Genomic DNA, 26293 nt, shown 5'->3' with positions numbered 1-26293 from the left:
TTTATTTATAAAAAAATAGAAAAAGAAAAAGATTTTAAGAACTATATTTTATTTTTTTCTAAGATTTTATTTATTTATTCATGAGAGACACAGGGAAAGAGAGAGGCAGAGACACAGGCAGAGGGAGAAGCAGGCTCCATGCAGGGAGCCGGATGTGGGACTAGATCCCTTGGTCTCCAGGAATATGCTTTGGGCTGAAGGTGCCGCTAAACCACTGAACCACCCGCACTGCCCTCAGTACTATATTTTACATTTTCTCTAAAACAAGTGTTATTTACTTGCAAAACCATCTGTTAATAGTTTGTAAATTTCATATCGTCTCAAGTGATATGAAATTTTATGTTTAATTCACAAACAATACATGGATCTTTTAAAAACACTTTATTGCCTTCTAATAGTACTGACATTTAGTTACAGAATTTACTAGTAAGCATACTGCAGGCAGAAATCATTTGTGTTCTTGTATCTTTTCTAAAAGGAACTGAAATATCTACTCCTGTCATTTTCTGATCTTTTAATCCTGAAAAAAAAAGCGAAAAAAAAAAAAACACTTAAAGTGATTTACAAATTATTTTAGGGTACAATATAGTAATAAATATAGATTCAGTTTTACTTGGAAAATATACTAATTTAAGTTGACCTCTATAATATCCAAAACTTCTTTGTTGTTTCATTGTTGTTAGATATGAGTTGTCCACAAAGGTAGCCCCTGCCTTTAGGACTGAAACCTGCTTTATAATATTAAAATTACATAGGTATCTTTCTTGGAGGACTTCCTGACTCCTAGACTCTCAATCACTTTATTTTATTTCCATAAACAACTCTAAGAAGCCATCCACTTATAATCTAATTTTATGTATGCAGAAACTAAACTGTTTTAAATGTTGAAACTAAAATAAACAAATAGTTGAAACTATGTATCCAAAGTCACCTTTGTGTAAATATTTTTGATATGGTATGAATAAACAAACAGCCTTATTTATTAAAAACAAAGAAATGTATTTTTTCTATATAATATACAAAAATACGTGTATTATCTAGAATCTGTTTCTCTTCACTAGAGAATGTACAGTTTAGACTAAAATAATTGACTACTGGGGTGCCTCTGTGGCTCAGTGTTTGTGCATCTGTCTTCAGCTCAGGTCCTAATCCCAAGGACCTAGGGTCACCTGTAGTTGAGCTCCCTGCTTAGCAAGGGGTCTGCTTCTCTTTCTCTCTCCACTCCTTCCTTTCTACCCCTGCTTATGTTCTCTCTCTCTCATTCAAATAAATAAAGTCTTAAAAACAACTGCTGTTCCCTAAACTTTAAGATAAATAGATACATAAAATGTTTAACTATAGAAACCACATTGTTATACAATCAATTCTCAAAAATTCTGTCCCATATCCTCATAAATTAATCATAATTTTAAAACCCTATATTACAAATAACATAATTTTTAATTGAGAAATTGTTTTACTATGTGTACTATACATACAAACAGTTGGAGAAAGCTTTTCAAATTATCTCATCCATCACTTTTACCTATTTTAGTGATAAATATAAAGACCCATAAATTCAAAAGAATTATATACACAGCACTGAGACTTAATGGGAATGGAGGAAGGGCACCCCATTGTTCTCTCTAATTCATTTCCTAATTCAAAACTTCCACTAATGAAAGAATATTTTAAGCTAAAATTTGAAAAATTCTTATTACATATTAATCTATCGATCTATTTAAATCTAGCATTAATTGCTAGGATTAATGCTAGGACTAAACGTATAAGTCTGTTCAGCTTAGCTGCCTTCAATTACATTGAAAACCACCTAACACAGGTCTATCTGAGGTCTTTAAAGAAATTTTCCATTTATCATGCTTTATGTTCTGATATTTTCATTGCCTTCCCTGAAAAATTAGTTTTGGTATCATTCAGTATAATTCTAACCTTCTCTTGCTAATGAATTGATTGAAAGGTAAGACTGATATTTCTCATACTGTTAGCCATAAAATGAATGGACTTTAGTAGTCTATAGTGTGGCTAAAATTCAAAATAATTATAGATTTTTAACCTACAATATATATTCCATGCCAAATATCATTTTCTCAGATATTGTAGTGTCTTCAGGGGTTACTTACCACTTCCTCCCGCTTGGTCTTGTCTGTTGCTGGCCAAGCTTCCAGTGGCAGGTCAGGAAGCATGGGGGGAAGGGGCTGTATGGGGAACATCGGAGGTAGAGGTGGCTGTGGTAGCAGGGGCTGGATGGGGTGCATAGGTGGCTGTGGCTGAATGGGCTGGTGAGGCTGTGGCTGGACGGGCTGTGGCTGGAAGGGCTGCTGTGCAGGCAGAGGGAGGTTTGGCTGGTGATGTTGAGTTGGAGTCATAGAGTGTTGGCCAGGAACTGGCATCATTGGTTGCTGGGGGACCACAGGCTGCTGAGCTGGCACCATGGAGATGTGATGATGAGGCTGCAGGGCTTGATTCGAGGGATTTTGCTGGGACAGCATGGGAATGATTTGGTGGTGCAGCCAACCACCCATGGGTTCGTAACCATAGGAAGGGTACTGGTGGGAAACAAAGAATCAGGTTCATCATTAGCTCACACAACTGACTCAGTTACAGTGACTCAGTCAAACTGACTTCCAACAGGAGATATAGTCATGTTTTCTTTGTCATTATGATAGTATGAATATTTATCCACTTTCCCTTGTAGAGAAATTTCTAACTGTGCACATAGATATGACATTTTACAAACTAGATTTCCCATTAGGATCTGTATGTGGCATAGGTACATTATTTCACTTAAAAGAAAATTGAAATACATTTTATATTCTAAGGGAATAAAGGACAAAAAGTCTGCATACCGGATGCCTTATATTCTGGTACCATTTCAGAGGTGTAAGCACCTTAAGAGAAAGAGATGTTAGAATTCATTTGCCTTAATTTAGCTGCATAAAATACAAACTATTAAAGTCTCATCAATATTGATAGTCTGAAAATTGAGTTCTACAGAAGAAAGAATAAAGTAAACATTTCCCAGGTACTTCTTATGTGTTAGGCAGTGTATTATGTCAATCACATACACATTTCATGCTTTCTCATATATGCTGAGACAAATATCAACACTGTCATTTTTACAGACAAAGTCATGAGGAATTAAGGAAGTTCATAGTCTTACTGGGGTGTTTTTGTTTAATTCCATAGCTCCTGCTCTTCTTTGCAAGACCAAAACAAAACAAAAAATTAATGTGATATAAAATTAATTATACACCTTTTTGTCTTTATGTCATAGTGAAAAGGTTAACGAGATGAAAGATGCCTTCAAGTAGTAGTATAGCATTTTATATCAGTACAAGAAACAATTATAACTTTGCTAAAGTTATATCTGATGAAGAACTTTTTATATTACTTAACTATTTTGCTCCTCAAACTATTTGAAGTGTGGGCATTTAAAACAATTTCCTTTCTTCAGATGAGGAAACCAAAATTCCTGAGACAAAAATGATTTGCCCAACTTCCTGTGGTTAGTATATTGCTAAGGAGAGCCTCATGCTTTCCATTTCTGTGAGAATGTCTCATAGACTTATTGATCATTGATCTTTCAGTAAAGACAAAGAAGGGAGACACAGACTGTGAAAATCTTAGAATCATGAGTTTCTAGCTGGAAAGGAACCTAAATAACTTGACTTGACTTGACTCCCCCATCTTTTATAGGACTAGAATAGAACAAAGCTCTTCAGCCAGAGTTTACTTTCTGTCCTACTATGCAGCCACACCCTGAGCAGTAGTTTATGATAAATAACTTCATAGCCATTTAAGAAGGAGACACAGAGTCAGAGAGGCCAAGTAAGAGTGTGCAGAGGCAATGCAGGCTTGAGGCAACTCATCAAAGGAGAAATCTGGTAATATAAACTGAAAAGGTGGGACTAAGAAATGTCTTAAAGAATCAATACACTATTCTTGCAGAGCCCAGGGCATTGTTAACTCAAACAATGGTCAAAATTTGTAAAGAAAAAAAAAAAAAGAAAAAAAATTTGTAAAGAGAAAAATTACCTCATAGCTGAAGTTGATATAACCAGGGTGCCCAGGATGAGGTGGTAGCTTTTATAGAAGGGAAAGGAGAAGAAAAAGAAAGTGGGGGAGAGAGAGAGACAAAAAAATAAAAAATAAAAAAAAGAGGGAGGGGAAAGAAAAGTGAGGAGGAAGGGAGAGAAAAGGAGAGGAAGAGATTAGGTCAATATGCAATTCTTCACATTAAGAGAAACTGAAGCTACTTTAAAGGAATCTGTATAGTGCAAAATATTTGAAGTCTACTTTTAGTTTGAACATGTATGCTATGTGGAAAAGGAGACTTCTTATTTTAAAAAGGTCTGGAACAACTAAGTGACTTTCCCAAGACTTAGAAGCAAAAACCAGAACAGATTAATCCTCTAGCAATCTTCAGACAACTTTCAACGGATGTTGTCAATTAATCCTACCTGATCCCACTCACCATTTTATATCTTAATGAAACTATTCCATATTGAAAAGAGAGGTGTATTGCTCTTACATAAATATGAAATACAAACAAGAGAAAGGTCTCACAAATCTTCCCTTGCAGATCAACAGGTAGAGAAGTGTTTAGGTATCAGAGAGATCCTCACAAATGTCATGCAAACCACATCAACAACAACAAAAGAAATAACTACTAATTATTGATGAACATGGATATATGGGTGCAGTAAAGTGGAAACATAAATCCCTTGGAAAGTGAAAGAGTTGATTTATGAAATTTAAAATGATTCTTTTTATTATTATGTCAAAGTTTTTATCCTAGAAGAAACTTAAAGTTCAAAATAAGAAATAGCTTAAATAATTATTTATAATTAAAACTGTCTATCCTGTCAAAAGTAGTAGGTAGCCATGTGACTGATGCCTGCATTATACTATGTTGGTTAGCCCTGGAATGGTGGTGAGGCAGAGTAGAGAGGGTTATGCAGAATATCTCTTCAGACATCAAGCTAATTAAGGCTGTATTATTTTTAAATTCTCATATTTCCTAAGAGTTTATTTGCTCTCATCTGAGAGTGACTATTGTAATCAAGTAACTGCCTTTCCTATACCTTCTTGTTGCAAGCTCTGAGAGAGTAGGAAATTCAATTGAGGAGTAGAAAGGGGCTCCATTTGTAATTTGGGGGACTAGGAATTGCTACAATGAAGGATTTCTGGAAGGAGAGCACAAAATCATGGTCTTGTAGGTGAGAGAGAAAGAGAAGAGGCAGATATATAAGTTTTGCTAGCTCTGGCTTGTCAACTACTCTTTATGGCACTGAAAAGCAGCTGGGTTCTCTTTTGCCTGCATGTGATCTAAACTCTCTGACCTTATGTGTCTATGTCTAAGAGAATGAATGAGACTTCCTGGTCCTTGGTATTTTTATTTTTTAAAACTATTTTATTTAAATTCAATTTTCCAACATATAATATAACACACAGTGTTCATCCCATCAAGTGTCCTCCTTAGTGTCTGTCTCTCAGTTACCACATTCCCCTATCCCTTGGTACATTTGAATGTAAACTATACCCACATGCATTCTGGACAACCAATAGGAAGTCATCTGCTTAGCAGGTGACTGACAAATAAATAGTTCAGGAAGGAAATTCCTAACACTGAAATCTTACTCTGAAGAATGATAGCCCGGGGGTTTTCTGAGCAGAAAGAGAGTTAGATACTTGTGAGAAATTTGGTTTTAGAGAAAACTGGCATTTTTGTAGTACTTAAAGACTGATTGAGCACTTTTTCTGGAGGCCTTTCAAAGGTCCCTTCCAAAAATTTTCCATCTAGAGATGAGTGATTATAAGTAATTGTTTCCAAGAATTTCCTGAGGTTCTTGCTTGTTAAAATTCAGAGTTCTCAGCACACCCCCCACTCTGGCTATACTGAATCAGAATATGGGTGAAGGCAACTGAGAATGTTTTTGTTTTAAAATCTTGTGATCAAGATTTTAAAAATGTTTCTTAAACACAGTCACATTTGTGAACATCAGATCTTGTACTGTCTTAAACCCTTAAATTTAACCCTAAATAAAAATCTGAGGCAGATTTTTATTTCCAAGCTTGTGAAATTGGAAATTGGAAATTTTACTCACAGGCATACTGAAGGCTGCTCCCAGGAGGCAGGCAAACAAAATCCAGGTCCCCATTTCTTATGGCCCTGAAATAGAAGTCAATATCTGCCTTTCTTATTTCATCTCAAATGTGCAACTAGTTAGTGCTTCATAAAATACATATAATTCACATTACTCTATTGCTAGTAAAGAGGTTGGGACAATCCATTGTGAATGTTTCTTTATTCATATGTAATCACTAATTTTTAGCTCATTTTATTGTTTCTGGACTCTCAGCAGTATAAAGATGTCTTGCATTTAAAGTGTCAGCTAAACAAACATAGAGAAATGAGTCATCTATTGTTAGAACGAGAGCCACAGGAATATTTCTTGTATTGTCCACTGGGCATTGCTACCACTAAAAATAAGTTAGTTATCTGAGAAGAAAAAAAAAATTAAGCAACATCTCTGAGCTCCAGGAATCAACAATGCAAAAGATGTAAACGAAGACCTTTCCCAGAAAGAGAGTTTTCTAATTATCTTTAATTCTGGTACTATTTGATCCATCAATGAATTAGAGTGATTTCTCCCTAAAAGTTTGCATCTTTAATCAGTACTTTTCTTAGACATTGCACTATAATTACTGCACAAATTAGAAACATGGAATATGAAGCAAAACTCAAACATCCTAAGAAATACACATTGCTTCAAGGCTCAAGTTCTTGACTTATTTTACAACCACAAGTAGAAAAACCTTAAATCTTTCTATAGAAAGTGAATATAATGTGTAATAATGCTGATATAAGAAGCACAGTTAGCTTATATTCTATTTTTTTAATTATAAGGAAAAGATGGTATAAACATTTTGTAAATGATCTCATTTTAGAAGTAAGTTATTTAATGTACTTAAATGAAATATTATTCAATGTTGTTAACAGGCCCCGAAGATGTTATTTTAATTTAATTTATAAGAAATTAAAAGAAATATTATTGTGCTTTGGTTTGGGAATATTCTTTTCAGTTCTGGAACAAAACTTTAAAAAATATAGACAAATGCTTTGCTACATTAGAAAGTAAAAATTTCACTTAACTTATCAAAGAGTAATTCGATTGTGGTCATGCTAAATTAATTCTGGATAGTATGTAGTATTATAAATGTGGAATACAATTGCCTCTGTGAAATATGAAATACAGAGAAACAAGGAAACATAATAGAAAGGAATCCAAATTATGAAAAAACCCACATACCTTTGAATGTATCAGGAGTAAGTTTTCCTCTGAAACACAGGATGCTTGATTGTTTAAATTTCTTCTAAGTATGAGCTCAATTTATATGATTCACAGCATCTAGGACAACCAATAATATTTCTGAAAGAAAAATGTGTTGAGTATATCATGAATTTTTAGCAACCTTGGTTAAATTTAAGACTATATGTTTTGATTACTACATATAGTCTCTCATTACAGGCAATAGTAGGTTTAACAGGCAAAAGAAGTTTAATTGGTCTGTTTTTTAAGTCTGTAAATTAGCTGATTGAACATGCTGATATATTCAGAATTACCTTAAGAACCTATTACATCATTGTGTTTGAGGCAGGTATAATTTCAGAATCACCACTACTATATTTTCTTTCATTGAAAGTGTATATTCCATTCACTTTATTACCCTTTGGTCACCATTTTGGTATCAACCCAAAGAAGGGACAACAATCTATCCCTTCAGCCCTCTTCCTTAATTTGCATTAAAGCAACCAAAACTCAGAGACATTACAGTAGCAATACTTTTACTAATGATCTGAAAGAGAAGGCAGGAGACATACCACACATGAGACCTCACATTCAACTATATACTTGCAATTCTTATAAACACTTACCACAGGATATGCCCTGATTAGCTCACTCCACATAGTAGCAGCCTTTCTTAGTATTATGGTCCTTCTTTCCCATGCATTTGTGAGTTTTTTTCATGCATTAAACTGAATTTCTCTTTCTTTTTCTGAACCTTTAGTTGTTTGTTTAACTGTACTGTGCCAATGTTCTTAGCAGTTTCTACTTTGCCTAAACAACTAAAGTTCATCTCTCTCTGAGAATACCATAAGTTACCTATTAAATTCATGTTATTTTTACTACTCTACCTCATAAAGCACTTGGATTTCATCTTTTATTCTATAATATATTCAAATTAAAAAGTTGTAAATAATGCCAAGCAGTAATTGATGAGTTGTCTACAAATGTTATAGTAAGTAAAATGCTGCATATATAGTCAGATACAATACTTGGTAACTGGTTTATTTTATTACTTAATATTTATAAACCTTAATGTAAATATATTATTAAATAGATGCTCCATACCTGAAGAATTAAATTCTAGAAGAAAACATTCATGATTTCATTAAATCATACTTAATATCTTTTTCTGTCCTTTTATTTCACTGTAGATATTGTAGTTCATGAAACGATATTTAGAGAAGTTTTAATGCAACATCATAGAAGAACCTACTGATGAAGTCATTAAAGAAAAAGCTGCGGGCCTCCAGTTTTTCAGTGTTCATCTTATTATATTTTCATCTTTCAAAAGTGAGAGAGTGATATATTGGGGCTACCTGACCAACGGAATGATTATTTATTGTAACATTCTTTTCAACTCCTAGATAGTGAGTTAGTGCTAATTCAGCATGGACAGTTTGAACACCGGTTTGATTACCAGTTCTATAGAAACAATGTGGTTCTTTCTCTCTGCTTTCTCTGATGGCATATCCTAAGTCATAGGTCTTAAAATGTGAAAAACTACATGAAATGTCTTGTGTTGATTTAAATAAGATATAAGATGACATATATTTTGGAATGCTAGGTGGCTCAGTGGTTGAGCTTCTCCCTTCAGGTCAGGGCATGATTCCAGAGTCCTGGGATGCAGTCCCACATCAGGCTCCCTGCGGGCATCCTGCTTCTCCCTCTGCCTATATCTCTGCCTCTCTCTTTGTATGTCTCTCATGGATAAATAAATAAAATCTTTTTTTTAATATGACATATATTTAAAAGTCATTAACTTTTATGTTATGTTGTGAAAAGAAAACAAAATGTCAATGGAAAAGTTTTTCCTGCAAACAAATATTTCTCTTATTAATGAATTGAATTTATAGCAAGGAATTTTTCTTTTGTTGACCTAGAATTTACCCCTTGTCAGATAGATGTTACAGCATTTTCAGAGTAATTTTTTGTTTCTCTTGCTTTTTGAGAGCAATTATTTAATTATCTTTACTATTTAAAGAAATGGATCATAAAAATATAATTACAAGGAGAACTGCAACAACATGGCACTCAAATAATTTTTTTTTCCATTTATGCCTTTTTTTCCCCAAATATATATGTGTTGAAGCCTATGACTTTTGGTTATTATAGGGGCTGATAAAATCTTGTATCTTTAATGGTTTCTAAAAGCTTTTTTTTTTGTAATATAATGAGTAAATAGATATCCTTACAAGTTATAATTGGGCTATTTTCCTAATTTATTAGTTTTTATTCCTTTGCTTGACTTGCAGTCCATCACATTTTACGATTCCATGTGCTTACACTAGCAAGTTCTCCCTTTCTAATCTGCTGCTTCTAATATATATGGTGTGCTGAAAATCCATACGCCCAACCTTGTTCAAAGTACATGTGGACTGTCAGTAAAGGAAGGAGCTAACTGATGCTATTGAGGGGACTTATTGGTGAGAAAAGGGCAAGAATATCAGTTTTATGGTATCAGTTTTTGATTGCTAGGAGAGAATTCTGCTTTTTTGTTTTTGTTTCTTGTCTTATGTTTCATTTGGCAGTAGGTATTCAAAACATTTAGCTTGGTTGGTTGAAATCATTATGTTTATTACTTTTATTTTAAAACTAAGGTGGTAAAAAAGTTTTCACATATTATAGAAAATTATATATTCACATATTATACCCAGTGTGGATAATGTATATCTAAAAAACTTAGATAGTAGGTAAAGAATTCTTGAAAAAACAATAGGAATCAAGGAACTCTTAGGTAATTCAATGAAGGAAAACAGTAATGGATATTCCCTCTAAAATGAGCACAGATGAAAAACAGAATTTGTGACAATGAATTTTTGACAGCATTAGACATTCTTAGGAACATGCTGTGCAGAAACATTTTTTGCTTCATTCTTTCTAATATGAATCTAGTATATTTTCAATCATTTATTGAACATTCCAATTTTTAATAGGTAAATATGTTCACTGCTAAAGCAGTCATACAATTTGAGTGAAAATTTTTATCTGTTTTGCATTTTATTTGGTTGATTCTCATTTGATTCTTTTTGTCACTAGAAATCTAACCGTCATAAACTCTAGTGCCTTCCCTTCTTAGTGGGAGAATCCCAGATGAGGATTGAAAGACCAGGATTTTGTGTTTGTGTTGCCAAATTGTCACCTTGTTGAATTACTTTTTCCCTTTGGTCCTCAGGTTCTCAACTGAGTAAGTATGATTCATTCAGCATTTCCCAACTAAGTTGAATGAAAAGGAACAGACTTATACCCAATGTATTTGGGAGTACTCTAAGTTACATATTTCCCTATGCAGGCTTCTCAATGATTCCATGTTACTCTTTATATGACTATTTAATATGGTACTAGCGTACATAACTTTTTCAAAGTAGATATGATCTTGGGACCATTTTGAAAATTTTGTTGGTCCCCTTCAGGCTGAGAATTTGTCTAATTATAGGTGTGTTTTATATCACTTTACTATCATAAAAAAATTACCACAAGCTTGGTGGCTCAAAACAACACATATTTACTATCTTACTGTTCTGGAAATTAGAAGTCCAATGTAAGCCTTACTGGGTAAAAGTCAAGATTGCTGCAGGGCTGCATGCTTTCTGGACACTCTAGGACACAGTCCATTTCCTACCTTTTCCAGCTTCTAGAGATGCCTTGTATTTCTTGTTTCAGAGCCTCCTGTCTCCATCTTCAAAGCCAAAATTGCATCTCTAACCACATAGTCACATTTTCCTTTTGCTTTCAAATGTACTGGGAAAGGTTCTAATACTTTAAGGGCCCATGCAGTTATGTTGTGTCTATCCAAATAATCTAAGATAGTCTCTCCATCTCCAAGTTGTTGGTTTAATCACATTTACAAAGTCCCCTTTTTTCATGCAAGAAAATAGGGGCACCTAAGTGGCTCAGTTGGTTAAGTACCTCGCTTTGTTTCAGGTCATGATCCTGGAGTTCCAGGATCAAGCCCTGCTCAGCATGGAATCCGCTTCTCCCTCTGCCACTTCTCCTACCCCCGCTCATGTTCTCTCTCACTCATTCTCACTTACTCACTCACTCACTCACTCTCAAATAAATAAATAAAATGTTTTTAAAAACACAGAAAAGGAAAATATATGATTATTTCCAGGACTATGGACATCTTTAGAGGCCATTAACCTATTGATCACACTGCTTGCCCATGGTTCTTTTATTTCTCAACATTAGAAGGTGTGAGGTCGAGTTCTGTGGAGCTGGGAAGAAATATCTGTAACAATAGTTTGCTGCTGATTTGAGAAACCCTTGCAATATGAAATGACTCTCCTGCAAGGAGTATTATGTTAGGTTTCCTTATCAAAAAAGCAGTAAAAATCAAAATCTTGGAATTCTATGAAACACTTTATTTGTATCTCTCCTCCTGATACAGCCAGTCCTAAAAGCCATATTTAATTCATCTGAAATACCCAGAATAGGCAAATACATACAGATAGAAAACATATTGGTAGGGAAGAATAATAAAAAATGATTGCTTACTGGGATGGAATTGGGATGATGAAAGTTACTGAAATTAGATAGTGAAAAAGATTGCAATACCCAGACTATATAGTAAAAACCACTAAATTGTACACTTTAAAATGGTGAATTTTATAATATGTGAATTAGATTCCAATATAAATTGAAAAAATTATCACCCTCCAAGTCTCTTGATTATACTACAATTTATTTTTTAAAACAAGTTTAATATATTTCCTTGCTTAGAGCAAATTAAAAAAAAAAAAAAAACAACAAATACACACACACACACACAAACCTGAGAAAGACCAGAAATTGAACTTACTAAACAAGCATTTTAAAGCAACTGCCTCAAAGATACCAAAAGAACAAAAGGAAAAAGACATGGGGGAAGCCAAAATATAACATGAACAAATTGAAATATCAATAAAGTTAGAAAGCGAATGAAATCAAAATGAAATGCTGAAACAAAAAGTGCAATAACTAAGTAAAATACCAGTAGAGGGGTTTAAAAGCAGGTTAGAATAAGCAGGGGGGAAGATTCAATAAACTTAAAGATAAGAAAATAGAAATCAAGACTGGGAAAGAAAAAAAGATTGATGAAAAGTTAACAGAATGTAGAAACCTATAGACACCATCAAGTAGGCTAGTATAGATTGCAGAAGTTCCATAACAGAAGAGAAAACGATGAGAGGTAGATTATTTGCAGAAATAATGCTGAATACTTCCCATCAAACTTGGGAAGTATAAAAGAATATAAAAACCTAAGAAGCGGGATCCCTGGGTGGCGCAGCGGTTTGGCGCCTGCCTTTGGCCCAGGGCGCGATCCTGGAGTCCTGGGATCGAGTCCCACGTCGGGCTCCCGGTGCATGGAGCCTGCTTCTCCCTCTGCCTGTGTCTCTGCCTCATTCTCTCTCTCTCTCTGTGACTATCACAAATAAATAAAAATAAAAAAATAAAAAAAAAAAAAACCTAAGAAGCTTAACAAACTCCATGTAGGATGAATTCAAAGAGATACACAATGAAATTCTGATAGTACATTGTACTCTATCAGAATCTTGTTTGTTTGTTTGTTTGTTTGTTTGTTTGTTTTACAGGAATAGAAAAATTCTTCCTAGGGATGCCTGGTGGCTCAGTGGTTGAATGTCTACCTTTGGCTCAGGACATGATTCTGGGGTCCTGGGATCAAGTCCCACGTTAGGCTCCCTGCAGGGAGCCTGCTTATCCCTCTGCTTATTTCTCTGCATCTCTGTGTGTCTCTCATGAATAAATAAATAAATAATCTTTAAATAAATTCTTTTTATACTTCAAACAGAACCTCAGAGACCCTAAATAACCAAAAAATCTTGAAAAAGTAGAGCTGAGTTGGAGGTATTACACTTTGTGAATCAAAAATGACTATAAAACTGCAGTAATCAAAAGAGTTTGGGAATGGCTTAACATGGATACAAGCCAATTGAATAGAATAGAGACACAAGATATAAATTTCACATATGTAGTCAAATAAGTTTGAGAGAGTTTTATTAACTTAAAGTGCAAACAACAGTTTTATCAAAAAATAATGTTGAAAAATTGCAACACATGCAAAAGAATGAAGTATACAAAAATTAATTTTAAAAAGTTTAGAGCCTGGGATGCTTGCATGACTCAGTTGGTGGCATTAACTTTTAATTTTCTCCTTGCGTCATAAAACTCTTACATGACAATATAGGGCAAATGCTTTCCAACATTGATAATGTCAATGATTTCTTGGATATGACATCAAAAGAACAGGCAATAAAAGATAATCCACAGAATGGAAGAAAATACTTGCAAATCAACTATCTCATAATATAGATAGAGCTCCAAAAATTCAACAAGAAGAAAGAAAATCAGTTAAAAACCAGAACTTTGTTTTTAGGAGGGAGGAAAGATGGTGTGGTAGGAGAACTCCTTCACTTTATCCCTTTCATACAACTAGATAACACATCAATGTAAATAACTGAGAAATTGATCTTAAGACTAGCAGAACAATCTCCACAACTAGAGGTAGACAAGAGGCAACACTGAAGAAAATAGGAATGGTGGAGACCCAGTGGGCAGCTAAATGGACCATCGGACTCCCATGGGAAGAAATAAGCCAGGGGTGCAGAGAGGGGAAAGAAACATTAAAACACCAGAAGTCCACCTGGGGAATATAAATCTCCATAACATTTGTCTTTGAAAACCAGAGGAATCAAATTTCATGACTTCTCACACTCAAACTTAAATGCTGGAATTTTCAAAACCACTAGGTTTGGTTCTGGGAGCTTATTGAGAGTGAGAAGAAATTGAATCTCTGCCCTTAAAGACACAGCACCAAAAACAGCCCCACAGAAATATAGCATAGAAGTAACAGTTTGAAAAATTCTTGGAGTATTAGGAAGGAAGAGTTATCTACTAAGGGCATGGAGAAGCAGTGTTCACTGAGGGACTTCTCCAAGAACAAAGGAACTTCCTTCTCTCTGGCCCCCAGCAGAAACACATGGTCACATTTAGGAATAAGGTACCTATATTCACTATCTAACTTGCTTATACTGAGCCCTACCCCCTTAGAGCTAGGGTTGCCACAGTCCTGGTGTAGTGGGTCCCCCTCCTAGATCTGGTCTATATCACATCTCCAAACCCATGTGCTTGTGGTACCTTTGTTTCCACAGCAGTAGCATCAGTCTTGTGCCTACAGAAAACCTTTTTTTTTATGTTCTAAGATATTCAGTTTTTATTTATTTTTTTAATAATAAATTTATTTTTTATTGGTGTTCAATTTGCCAACATACAGAATAACACCCAGTGCTCATCCCGTCAAGTGCCCCCCTCAGTGCCTGCCACCCAGTCACTCCCACCCCCCGCCCTCCTCCCCTTCCACTACTCCTAGTTCGTTTCCCAGAGTTAGGAGTCTTCCATGTTCTGTCTCCTTTTCTGATATTTCCTACCCATTTCTTCTCCCTTCCCCTCTATTCCCTTTCACTATTATTTAAATTCCCCAAATGAATGAGACCATATAATGTTTGTCCTTCTCCGACTGACTTATTTCACTTAGCATAATACCCTCCAGTTCCATACAGAAAACCTTTTTAAAACTGTGGGTCCCACGCAAGCTGGCCCAGTCCCATAGCAGCATGTTCCCTTCCCCTGATCATGAAACTTGCAGGCATAGGATACTCTACTCCCTCCAATATGCTCCTGCCTTTCAACATGGGGTCACAAACCTGGCAGTGAGTAAGCAATCCAAAAGGCAGTGAGTATGGCCAGTGCCACACTCCAAAGTGACTCTCCAGCCCTGGGGTGGGCAAAAGATAACCACACACATCAGCCAGACAGCTGCCCCAAGGCCGTCAGGGGAACTGATTGCAGCCCCACCAACAAATGAAAATTTCCAGAGGGAAAAATATGGAAAATGATCTGTAGTAGTTTGGTGCTATTGCATTTCCAGCAATAGCCACACCAAGACACATAATAACTAAAATGGCAAAAAGTAGTAATAGAATTTTAAAAGAAGCAAGAAGAAGACAGTTACATAAAAGGGGAGCCCCATTAGTCTATGTGCTGTTTTTTCCAACAGAAACTTTGACATCAAAAGGGAGTGACATGTTATACTCAAAGTGCTGAAAGAGAAAAATCTTCAGCCAAGAATACTCTATCCATCAAGTCTATCATTCAGACTAAGAAAGACAACATTTCCCAGACAAACAAAAACTAAAGGAGTTTGTGACCATCATACCAGTCCATAATAAATTATAAGAGACTTTTTGAGTGGAAAGGAAAGACCAAATAAGAAAAGTGGAAAGGCAGTAAAAATAAGTTTGTCTGTAAATTTTAGTCAAGAAATACAAAATAAAAGGAGATGAGCTAGGATACCATATACTAAAATGTCGAGGGAAGAGGAGTAAAAAAATGAGTTCAAACTTAAGCGACCATTACATGATATAGATAGCTATAGGGAGAAGATGAAGATGATATTTACAATAGCTAATGCTAACCACAAATCAAAAATCAGTAATAGAATCAAAAGAGAGAGAGAAAGGAATCCAAGGATATCATATAAAGAAAGACAGCATACCATGAGAGAAGAGAGTAAGAGGAGAAAGAATCAGAGAAAAACTATGAAAACAGTAACAAAATTGCAGTAATTATCTATCTATCAATAATTATTTTTCATGTAAATGAACTAAAACCTCCAATAAAAGAATAGGATGATGAAATGATAAGACAAGGGATGCTTGTGTTATATATATATATGCTGCTAATATGAGACTCATTGTAGAACTCATGACATTAGCAGACTAAAAGTGAGGGGGTGAAGAGACATTTATTATGCAAATATATGCTAAAAGAAAGCCAAGTAACAATATTGATATCAGATAAAATAGACCTTTGGACGAAGACTAGAAGAAGAGAAATAGATCATATATTGCATGGAGACAAATGAAAATGAAAACACAATAATCCAAAATTCTGAGATGCAGCAAAAATTGTTCGAAAAGAGAAGTTTATAGCAATACAGGCATACTGCAAGAAGCAAGAAAAAACTATGTAGTAAACTAATCTTATACCTAAAAGATCTAGAAAATAATAACAATACTAAAACAAATAGAAAAAAGGGATATAATAAATATTAAAGCAAAAATAAATAATACAGATACTAAAATTAAAAAATCAATAGAACAGATCAGTGATTTGGGATAATATTTGAGTTGAAGGATCAGAGACTTTCATTGTCACACAAATACAACTAAATAACTATGGAATCATCCTGAATACTCCAGAAATCAACTTGAAAACTTGCAGAACAACTTCCACAACTAAAGACAGGCCACGCTGAAGGAGAGAGGATGTGTGGAGACCGGTTTTAGTTAAGTATTGAGATGTCTAAGGAGGGGAAGGAGCCAAGCAAGGGCAAGAGAGGACACATAAAGGAAGATATTTCCCTAGATCAGAGAGAATTTCACCCATACTTGCTACCAGATGGGCTTAAAGTCCGAGATATAAAGATCAGCAGTCTTGGCTGGGATAGAGCCTGTAGGGCACAGACCTGCTCCTGAAGACAACTCAGGCAAAAATTCTGAGGGCTAACAGTGTGAAAACAGCAATCTGAGGAGTGCCTGCAGCACACAATGGGGAGGAGATTATTCATTCTTCTCAAAACAAGTCCTTGAAAAATAGCATTCAGCAGATACCCTGCTGAGAACAAAGGAGCTGGTGGGTGCCAATACAGACCTACCTGCAGAAAGCAGCACAGAGCCAGCACAGACTGCCTAACTTACTTATAGCCCCACACCCTTGGCACTCTGGCAAGACTGCCCTTAGTCACACTTGCCTCAAAACCAACACGGAGGGCACTTTTGCAGCATGGAGGCCCCCGCCTGCCATAAAACAAATAATGATGAAACTTCCATGATTTGGGGTCTAGCTTCTGTTTGGGGATAATTAACATATCACATATTAGTTTCAGGTATACATTATAATGATTTACTATTTGTATACATTGCAAAAGGATCACCACAATAAATCTAGATGACATCCATCACTATACATAATTACAAACCTTTTCTAGTGATGAAAACTTTTAAGATCTATGCTCTTAGCAACTTTCACGTATGCAATATGGTATCATTAACAATGTCACCACACTATACTTTACAATCTCTTGACTTATTTATTGACTCATTTAAATAACTGTAAACAAAGTTTGTGCCTCTTGACAACTTTGAACCATTTTGCCTACTTCCTCACCACTGCCTCAAGCAACCACCAATCTATTCTCTATATTCATGAGTGACCTTTTTGTTTTTGTTTTTTAGATTCTATATATAAAATCACATAGTATTTGTCTTTCTGATTTATTTCACTCAGCCTAATGCCCTCAAATTTCACCCATCTTGTCACAAATGAAAAGATTTCCTTCTTCATCCACTCATACAGTGATGGACATTTGGATTTTTCCCCCATTTCTTGGCTGTTGTAAATAATGCTGCAATAAACATTGTGGTGCCTCTATCCTTTCTAGTTAATGTTTTCATTTTCTTTTATTAAAATTTTATTTATTTATTCATGAGAGACACACAGAGAGAGAGGCAGAGACATAGGCAGAGGGAGAAGCAGGCTCTATGCAGGGAGCCTGATGTGGGACTCGATCCTGGGACTCCAGGATCACGCCCTGAGCCAAAGGCAGATGTTCAACTGCTGAGCCACCCAGGCATCCCAATGTTTTCACTTTCATTAGGTACACATCCAAAAGTAGAATTTACTGTATCAAAATGTAGTTATACTTTTAATTTTTTGAGAAACCTCCATAATTTTTTCATAACTACCAATTTACATTTCCAACAACAGTGAACGAAGGTACATTTTTTCCATATCCTCACCAATGCTTATTTGTTTTCTTCATTTTAGTAATTCTAAAAATTGTGAGGTGATCTTCCTTGTAGTTTTGATTTGCATTTCTCTCATGATGAGTGCTGCTGAGTATCTTTTCAGGTGTCTTTTGGCCATATGTCTATTTTCTCTGGATAAGAAAGGTTTTAATTAGAGTGTGTGTATGTTTTGCAATTGAGTTGTATGAGTTCTTTGTATTTTTTTGTACAGTTGTATGAGTTCTTTTATACATCATGTACTTTGGCATATAAGGGGTATATATATTTTTATGTATTTATATATTCATATATTTCATATGTTTATATATTTTTCATATATGCTTATATATTTCCCTAAACACAAAAATATATATATTCCTTATCTTATATAACTTGAAGATATTTTCTCCCACTTGGTAGGTCCTTTTTATTCTGTTGATGGTTTCCTTTGCTGTGAGGAAGCTTTTCAGTTTAATGTACTTCCACTTGTTTATTTTTGCTGTTGCTTCCTTTCATATCTAAAAATTATCACCAAAATCAATTTGAGTTTACTCCCTATGCTTCCTTATAAGTGTCTTATGGCCTCAGGTCTTACATTCAAGTCTTAAATCCATTTTCAGTAAATTTTTGTGTATGATTGAAGATAGTAATCCTGTTTTTTTTTTCTTTTGCATGTAGTTGTGCAGTTTTTCCAACACCACTTGTTGAAGAGACTGTCTTTCTTATTGTCTATTCATGGCTTTTTGTTGTGCAATAATTAACCGTATATGTGTATATATATTTCTGGGATCTCTATTCTGTTCTGTTAACCTATATGTCTGTTTTTATGCCAATATCATGCTGTTATAATTAGTATAGCTTTGAAAGTCAAGGCACATGAAGCTTCCAGCTTTCTTCTTTGTCAAGATTGTTTTATTTGCACTCATTTGTGCTCCCATACAAATTTTATAATTACTATTCTATTTTTGTGGACATTGTCATGGGAATTTAATAGGGATTGCTTTGAATCTGTAGATTGCATTGAGTAGTATGGACACTTTGATTAATTCTTCCATTCCATTCTAACATTAATTCTTCCATTCCATGAAGCATGATATATCTTTCCATTTGCCCGTGTCATCTTCAATTTCTTTCCTAATGCTTATAGCTTTTATGTCTTTCACATCCTTGGTTAAACTTATTTCTCAGTATTTTTTTCTTTTTGATGTAATTGTATAGAGTACTTATTTTGAACAAAGAATTTTTTATTCTTCCTACTTTCTTTTCTTTAGGCTCAGTAAAAAAATATACATATTATAGATTAAGAGTTTGACTTAGCAAAAGGTTGTCCCACTCTGATGTTTAGAAACTTATGCCTTTGAAAGTACAAGGTCTAAACTAAGTTAGAATTACTGTACCATTTGAGAACACACTACACTGAAAGATGAAAATTTAAGAACCTGGGAAGATGGATTAGCTCCTAGCTTAAGAAAAGATAGGAGCAGAGTAATCTTTTTAGGATACAGGCCTTTAGATTTTTCGCTTTTTTTCTACTCATGATACATTAATATGTGGGGAAATTGGCAATGAGCAAAAGATTCTTCCAGGGAATAAGTTGATTATAACTAGTTATTACAGAAAGTAGTGATTACACAGAATGCCTGTGTAAGGAAAAAAAGCCATAGTTATGCTTTTCAATCCAGGGCATCGAAACTATCAAATTCTCCCCCTTAACAGAACTAGGAGATATGCTGAACAAATTAAATATCTTGGTGATTTTCTGTAACAGAAATCACTTAGATTGTGAATAAAAGCTTTCTTTCTCTCTTTCAAGATGATGTAGAATATTTTTTTGGATAATGACCAAGTTATTCACACAATTTGGAAAAGGTTACTTAATATTTAGTTTAGCTGAAAGGATAATAATCTCTTCTAGAGAGTAAACAATTTACTCTTTTTATAACATTAAGAACCTCATAGATTTTTTTTTAAGAGAGAGAAGGGAGGAGAGGCAGAGGGTGGGGAAGAGAGAATCTTAAGAAGTCTCCATGCCCAGTACAGAGGGTAACACCCAACTTGATCTCACAACACTGAGATCATGACCTGAACCAAAGTCAAGAGTTGGATGCTTAACTGACTGAGTACCCCCCACCCATTTTAGACAGGAAGAGAGGGAGAGAGAAAGAAAATGAGAGAGAATGTTCTTATTTTCTTATAGCAGCTTTGATAACTTCACCACTATTTAATAGATAAGTCAAAATTAATATTTTTGCATATATTTTTGGGATATATGCATGCAAAATAGGTTTTGGAAAACTTTGGCCCACAAATGCTAGCAGAATAGTGACAGTTACCATTTTACGGGATTGACATATTTATATCTATACTTATATACACATATTTAAGAACTATTAATATGCTGAATTTAATAGTATTTATCTTTTGTCCAGCATCCCCTGGAAGACCAAAACAAACCCCTGAAAAAATCATTTCTCACAACAAGACAGATCTGCAGGACCTCAGTTCTGGTAGAGCTGTGTAAGGCCTCATTTCACAAGCAGAGCAGAGTTCACCCAGTTAAAACACCACATTCAGTCCAGGGGCCAATCACTGCCCACAGCAGGCAAGGAAAGCCTCTACAAATGTTTAGCTGAGAGGATAGAGCAGCTACACCACAGCAACAGAGTGTATGCAGCAGACATCCCCAGAGACACTCCCTGAAGTGACTGGCACTGAGCACTACAGGATCTCATCATAAGCTTATTCCTTCCAGGAGCAGGAGACATAACTGGATTTTTCTCTCTTTTTTTTTCTTTCTTAAGATATTATTTACTTATTCATGAGAGACACACAGAGAGAGGCAGAGAGAGAAGTGGGCTTCTTGCAGTGAGCCACATGCAGGTCTTATCCCAGGACCCCGGAATCATACCCTGAGCCAAAGGCAGAGGCTCAACCATTGAGCTACCCAGGAATCTCATAACTGGTTTTTTCTAATACAGAGATGAAAGCAGAGACATAGGCAAATGCCTAAAAGAAAGAATTTATCTCGAGTGAATGAACAAGATAAGGCCACAGCCAGAGATCTAACTATACAGGTATAAGTAACATACCCAATGGAGAAGTTCAAAAAATGATCATAAGGATACTCATTTAGCATGAGAAAAGAATAGAAGACATCAGTGAGACCCTTACCACAAGGGATAAAAGAGTTTATAAAAAGCACCGAACAAAGATGAAGAATCCAATAAACAAGATTGGAAACAGGCTTGATGTAATGGCCAGCAGACTGGAAGAAGCAAAAAATGAATCAGTGAACTGGAAGACAAAAACGATGGAAAGTAATGAAGCTGAACAAAAGAGAGAAGGAAGAATTATGCAATATGAGAATAGATTTAAAGATGCCATCAAATGTAATAACATTCATATTACTGGAGTTCCAAAAAAAGAAGAGAGAAAAAAAGAGGGCAGAAAATGCATTTGAGGAAATACAAGCTGAAAACTTCCCTAATCTAGGGACGGAAACAGACATCTAGATCCTGGAGGCACAGAGAACTTCCATCAAAATCAGCAAAAGCAGGGCAACACCAGGACATGTTGTAATTGAATTTGCAAAATAGTGGATTAAAAAGAATCTTGAAAACAGCAAGACAAAAGAAATCCTTATCTTATAAGGGAAGACCCACAGGTCTAGCTGGAGATTTCTCAACAGAAACTTGGCAAGCCAGAGGGAGTGGCATAATATATTCAAAGGCAGAATGGGAAAATATGCAGCCAAGAATACTCTATCAAGCAAGGCTGTCATTCAGAATAGAAGGAGAGATAGTTTCCTGGAGAAAGAATAACTAAAGGAGTTGGTGACCACTAAACCCTGAAAGAAATATTAAAGGGGACTCTTTGAGTGAAAACGAGAGACCAAAGTGACAAAGGCAAGAAAGGATTAGAGAAAGTCTCCAGAAACAATAACAAAACAAGTAATACAATGGAACTAAATATATATCAATAATAAGTGTAAATGAGTGTAAATGACCTAAATGCTCCAATCAAAAGATAGGGTATCAGAATGAATAAAAAAGGCAAGACACACTTATGTGGCTGCCTATAAGAAACTCATTCAGACCTAAAGACCCTTAGAAAATCTGGAAAGACACAAAAAGATAGAGATTAAGCAACATGCTACTAAAACAATGAATGGGTACTAGGAAATAAAAGAAGTAATGAAAAAGTAAATAGAAGCAAATTAAAATAAATGGTCTAAAACCTCTGGGAGGCAGCAAAAGTAATTCAAAGAGGAAAGTATATAACAATGCATGCCTACCACAAGAAGCAAGAAAAATATCCAACATACCAGCAGACTGGAACCTTACACATAAAGGAGCTAGGAAAAGAACAATAGATGAAGCCTAAATTCAGCAGAGGGAGGGGAATAATAAAGATAAAAGCAGAAATAAATGAAATAGAAATTAAAACAAACAACAAAAACAATAGAACAGATCAATGAATCTAGGATTTGGTTCATGGAAAAAATTACTAAATTTAATAAGCCTCCAGCCAGACTAATCCAGAAAAAAGAGAAAGTACTGAAGTAAAAAAAATCACAACTGAGAAACATGAGCATAAGAGAAATACAAACAATTATAAGACAATATTATGAAAACCTGTTTGCCAACATACTGGAAAACCCAGAAGAATAGATAAGTTTCAAGAAACATTTAACTACCCAAACTGAAAAAGGAAGAACTAGAAAATTTGAAAGACCAGTAGCCAGGAAAGAAATTGAATCAGTGATCAGAATATTACCCCCAAAAAAAGAAAGCCCAAGACCAGATTGCTTCACAGGCAAATTCTACCAAACACTTAAAGAATAGTTCATACATATTCTTGTCAAACTATTCTAAAAAATACAGAAGGAAGAAAACCTTCTTAATTTAACTTACGAGGCCAGCATTTACCTGAAATCAAAATCAGGTAAAGAATCCACTTAAAAAGAGAATTACTGCCCAATATCCCTGATGAACATGAATTCAAAAATTATCAACAAAATATTATCAGATTGAATCCAACAATACTTCGAAAAAATTATTCACTATGATCAAGTGGGATTTAATCCTCGATTGCAAGGATGGTTCAATAATCATGAATTAATATGATACACCACATTAATAAAAAAAAAAGATGTGGACAAATCATTTGACAGAATACAACAACCATTCATGATAAAAAACCCTCAACAAAGTAGGTGTAGAGTGAATATACCCCAGCCTAATACAAGCCATATATGAAAAACCCACAGTTTATATCATTCTTAATGGGGAAAAACAGAAAGCTTCCCTTTACAGTGAGGAATAAAATAGGGATGTCCATTTTCTCCACTGTTATTTAACATAGTACTGGAATTCTTAGCCATAGCAATCAGACAACAACAAGAAATAAAAGTCAACCAAATCAGCAAGGAATATGCCAAATTTCACATTTGCAGATGGCATGGTACTCTGTACAGAAAACCCAAAAGACAATAAATAAGATAGATAGGTATGTGATAGATAGATGATAGATAGATGATAGATAAATAGACAAACAAATGATAGGTGATGATGATAGATGACAGATAGATAGATGATAGATAATAGATAGATGAAAGATGATAGATATGTGTATATTAATGTGTATATATTGATGATGATAGGCATGTATATATTGTATATATATATAAATTGATGAATGTGCATATATATGTATATATAGAGACGTGTGTGTATATATATATAGAGAGAGATGTGTATATATATGTGTGTGTGTATATATACAAAGAGAGATGATGGATGATAGATAGATACATAGATTTGTATATATATGAAATATCTATATGGAATATTACTGAGTCATTAAAATATAATCTTGCCATTTGCAAAAAACATAGATGGAATGAGAAAGTATTATTCTAAGTGAAATAAGGCAATCAGAGAAAGATAAATACTGTATGATTTCATTCATATGTGGAATTTAAGAAAGAAAGCAAATGAGCATGGGCAGCCTGGGTGGCTCAGCGGTTCAGTGCTGCCTTCAGCCAAGGGCCTGATCCTGGAGACTCGGGATTGAATCCCACATCAGGCTTCCTGCATGGAGCCTGCTTCTCCCTCCGCATGTGTCTCTGCCTCTCTCTCTCTCTCTCTCTCTCTTTCTCTCTGTCTCTCATGAATGAATAAATAAAATATTAAAAAAAAAGAAAAGAAATGAGCAAAGGGAGAAAAGAGAGAGAAAGTGGCAAGTCAAGAAACAGACTCTTAAATTCAGGGAACAAAGTAATGATTACCACAGCGAAGGTGTGTGGGAATATGATAGGTAATATGAATAAATAGGTAATAGGGATTAAACTTGTGATGAGCACCAAATGTATGGAAGTGTTGAATCACTATATTGTACACCCAAACCTACTAATACACTGTGTGTTAAGCAACTGGAATTTAAGTTAAAGCTTAAAAAAAGAAAAAGACAAACATTGGATATTAGCAAGATAGGAGGTCTTCTCTCTTTTGTTCTACCACCTAGTGGATGCTTCCACTGAGCATTCCTTCATTTTGTATCATTTATTATTAATAAAATGCTTGCCTTTAGAATATATTTATCTTTTTTTTTTTAACTTTTATTTATGATAGGCACACAGTGAGAGAGAGAGAGGCAGAGACACAGGCAGAGGGAGAAGCAGGCTCCATGCACCGGGAGCCCGACGTGGGACTCGATCCCGGGTCTCCAAGATCACGCCCTGGGCCAAAGGCAGGCGCCAAACCGCTGCGCCACCCAGGGATCCCCACATATTTATCTTTAGCACTAAACTATGAGTTTCTCAAAAGCAAAATTGTGTCCATTCATCTGAGTTAATAGCATCTAGCTCTTAACATCTATGAAGTATATTTTAGTCAATGTTAAATTGAGGAATGGATGGATTAACGTGTGGGGGATGGTCCCACTTTATAGAAGGAACTTGCCACTTAAACAGATAACTAGTGCAGTGTAATAATCTTCCCAAGCCAAGAAATTTATTGTGGTTGGTGTGGCTCAAAGTTCTGAACAGAAAAAAACAGTTTCCTTCTTTAGACCCCTTTCTAAATCTCATGATTAATCTCCATTCAACTCAGACCAGAGAATTACACTGCTCCCTCTGGCTGCCATTTACTGGGCTTGCTGTCGTTATCCTGTCAGGACCCAAGGTAGCCATTTTCCTGATAATTGCTTTCCACCATTCTCTCGGGGAAACTTACCTTCCATTCACGGATAGACTTTTAATATGGAACAAGCAACTCAATATAGCATGGGAAATTCTTAATTCATTCCACTGAAGGTGGTAATGGCAGTAACTAGCTCCAAAGTTCATCACTTATACCTGTGTCATGGTTTGACTGGGGTATGCCTACGTGATTTCCTCCATTTCTGTTTCCCAAGGTTGTCTAGCCTTTCTATAGATAAATGTGCTCCACAAATTTTTCCAATAAAATATTTTCTGCTTATTTAATTAATGATTATTTAATGTTGTTACTACCAACATTTACCAACATTTCTGATTAGTACAGAAATTCATGTATCTTTGAAATTAATATGTCTAACATGATAATAAACCAGAATATTTTAAGTAAAATATTTAAAAACATACAAATGTGAAACACATGAGGCTATATCATTTGTGGCTCTTTATACAAAATTTTAAAGAAAATTGTATTTTATGTTTTACCAAATCTAACATTTATTAGTTATTCTCATTTTCTTCCCTCTTTGAGGGTTCTAAAATGTGACTTTCCTAAACTTAATTTAAGAAAAAAAGTATACTGAGGGGAGGGGGCAAGAAGGTGGAAGAGTAGGGTCCCCAAATCACCTGTCCCCACCAAATTACCTAGATAACCTTCAAATCATCCTGAAAATCTACGAATTCAGCCTGAGATTTAAAGAGAGACCAGCTGGAATGCTACAGTGAGGAGAGTTCGCGCATCTATCAAGGTAGGAAGACGGGGAAAAAAGAAATAAAGAAACAAAAGGCATCCAAGGGGGGGGGCGCCCGCGAGGAGCTGGGCTGAGGCCGGGGCGAGTGTCCCCAGGACAGGAGAGCCCCATCCCGGAGACGCAGGAGCT

At 35.2% G+C, this 26293-nt stretch overlaps 1 protein-coding gene across 1 annotated transcript; it reads right to left on the bottom strand.

Moving 5' to 3' along the window:
- Positions 1 to 209: 209 nt before the first annotated feature.
- Positions 210 to 7436, bottom strand: LOC140629061 (amelogenin, X isoform-like). The gene is made up of 6 exons (XM_072818457.1): positions 7314 to 7436; positions 6108 to 6172; positions 4036 to 4083; positions 2847 to 2888; positions 2121 to 2546; positions 210 to 520 (listed from the first exon to the last, which is right to left on the bottom strand). The coding sequence occupies exons 2-6, from the start codon at positions 6159 to 6161 to the stop codon at positions 515 to 517; spliced, it is 576 nt and encodes a 191-aa protein (XP_072674558.1). The 5' UTR covers positions 6162 to 6172; positions 7314 to 7436; the 3' UTR covers positions 210 to 514.
- Between the last annotated feature and the right edge of the window lie 18857 nt (positions 7437 to 26293).

The sequence above is a fragment of the Canis lupus genome, chromosome Y (assembly GCF_048164855.1).
Source record: "Canis lupus baileyi chromosome Y, mCanLup2.hap1, whole genome shotgun sequence".
Lineage (NCBI taxonomy): Eukaryota > Metazoa > Chordata > Mammalia > Carnivora > Canidae > Canis > Canis lupus.
This window is presented reverse-complemented; position numbering and strand designations above follow the sequence as displayed.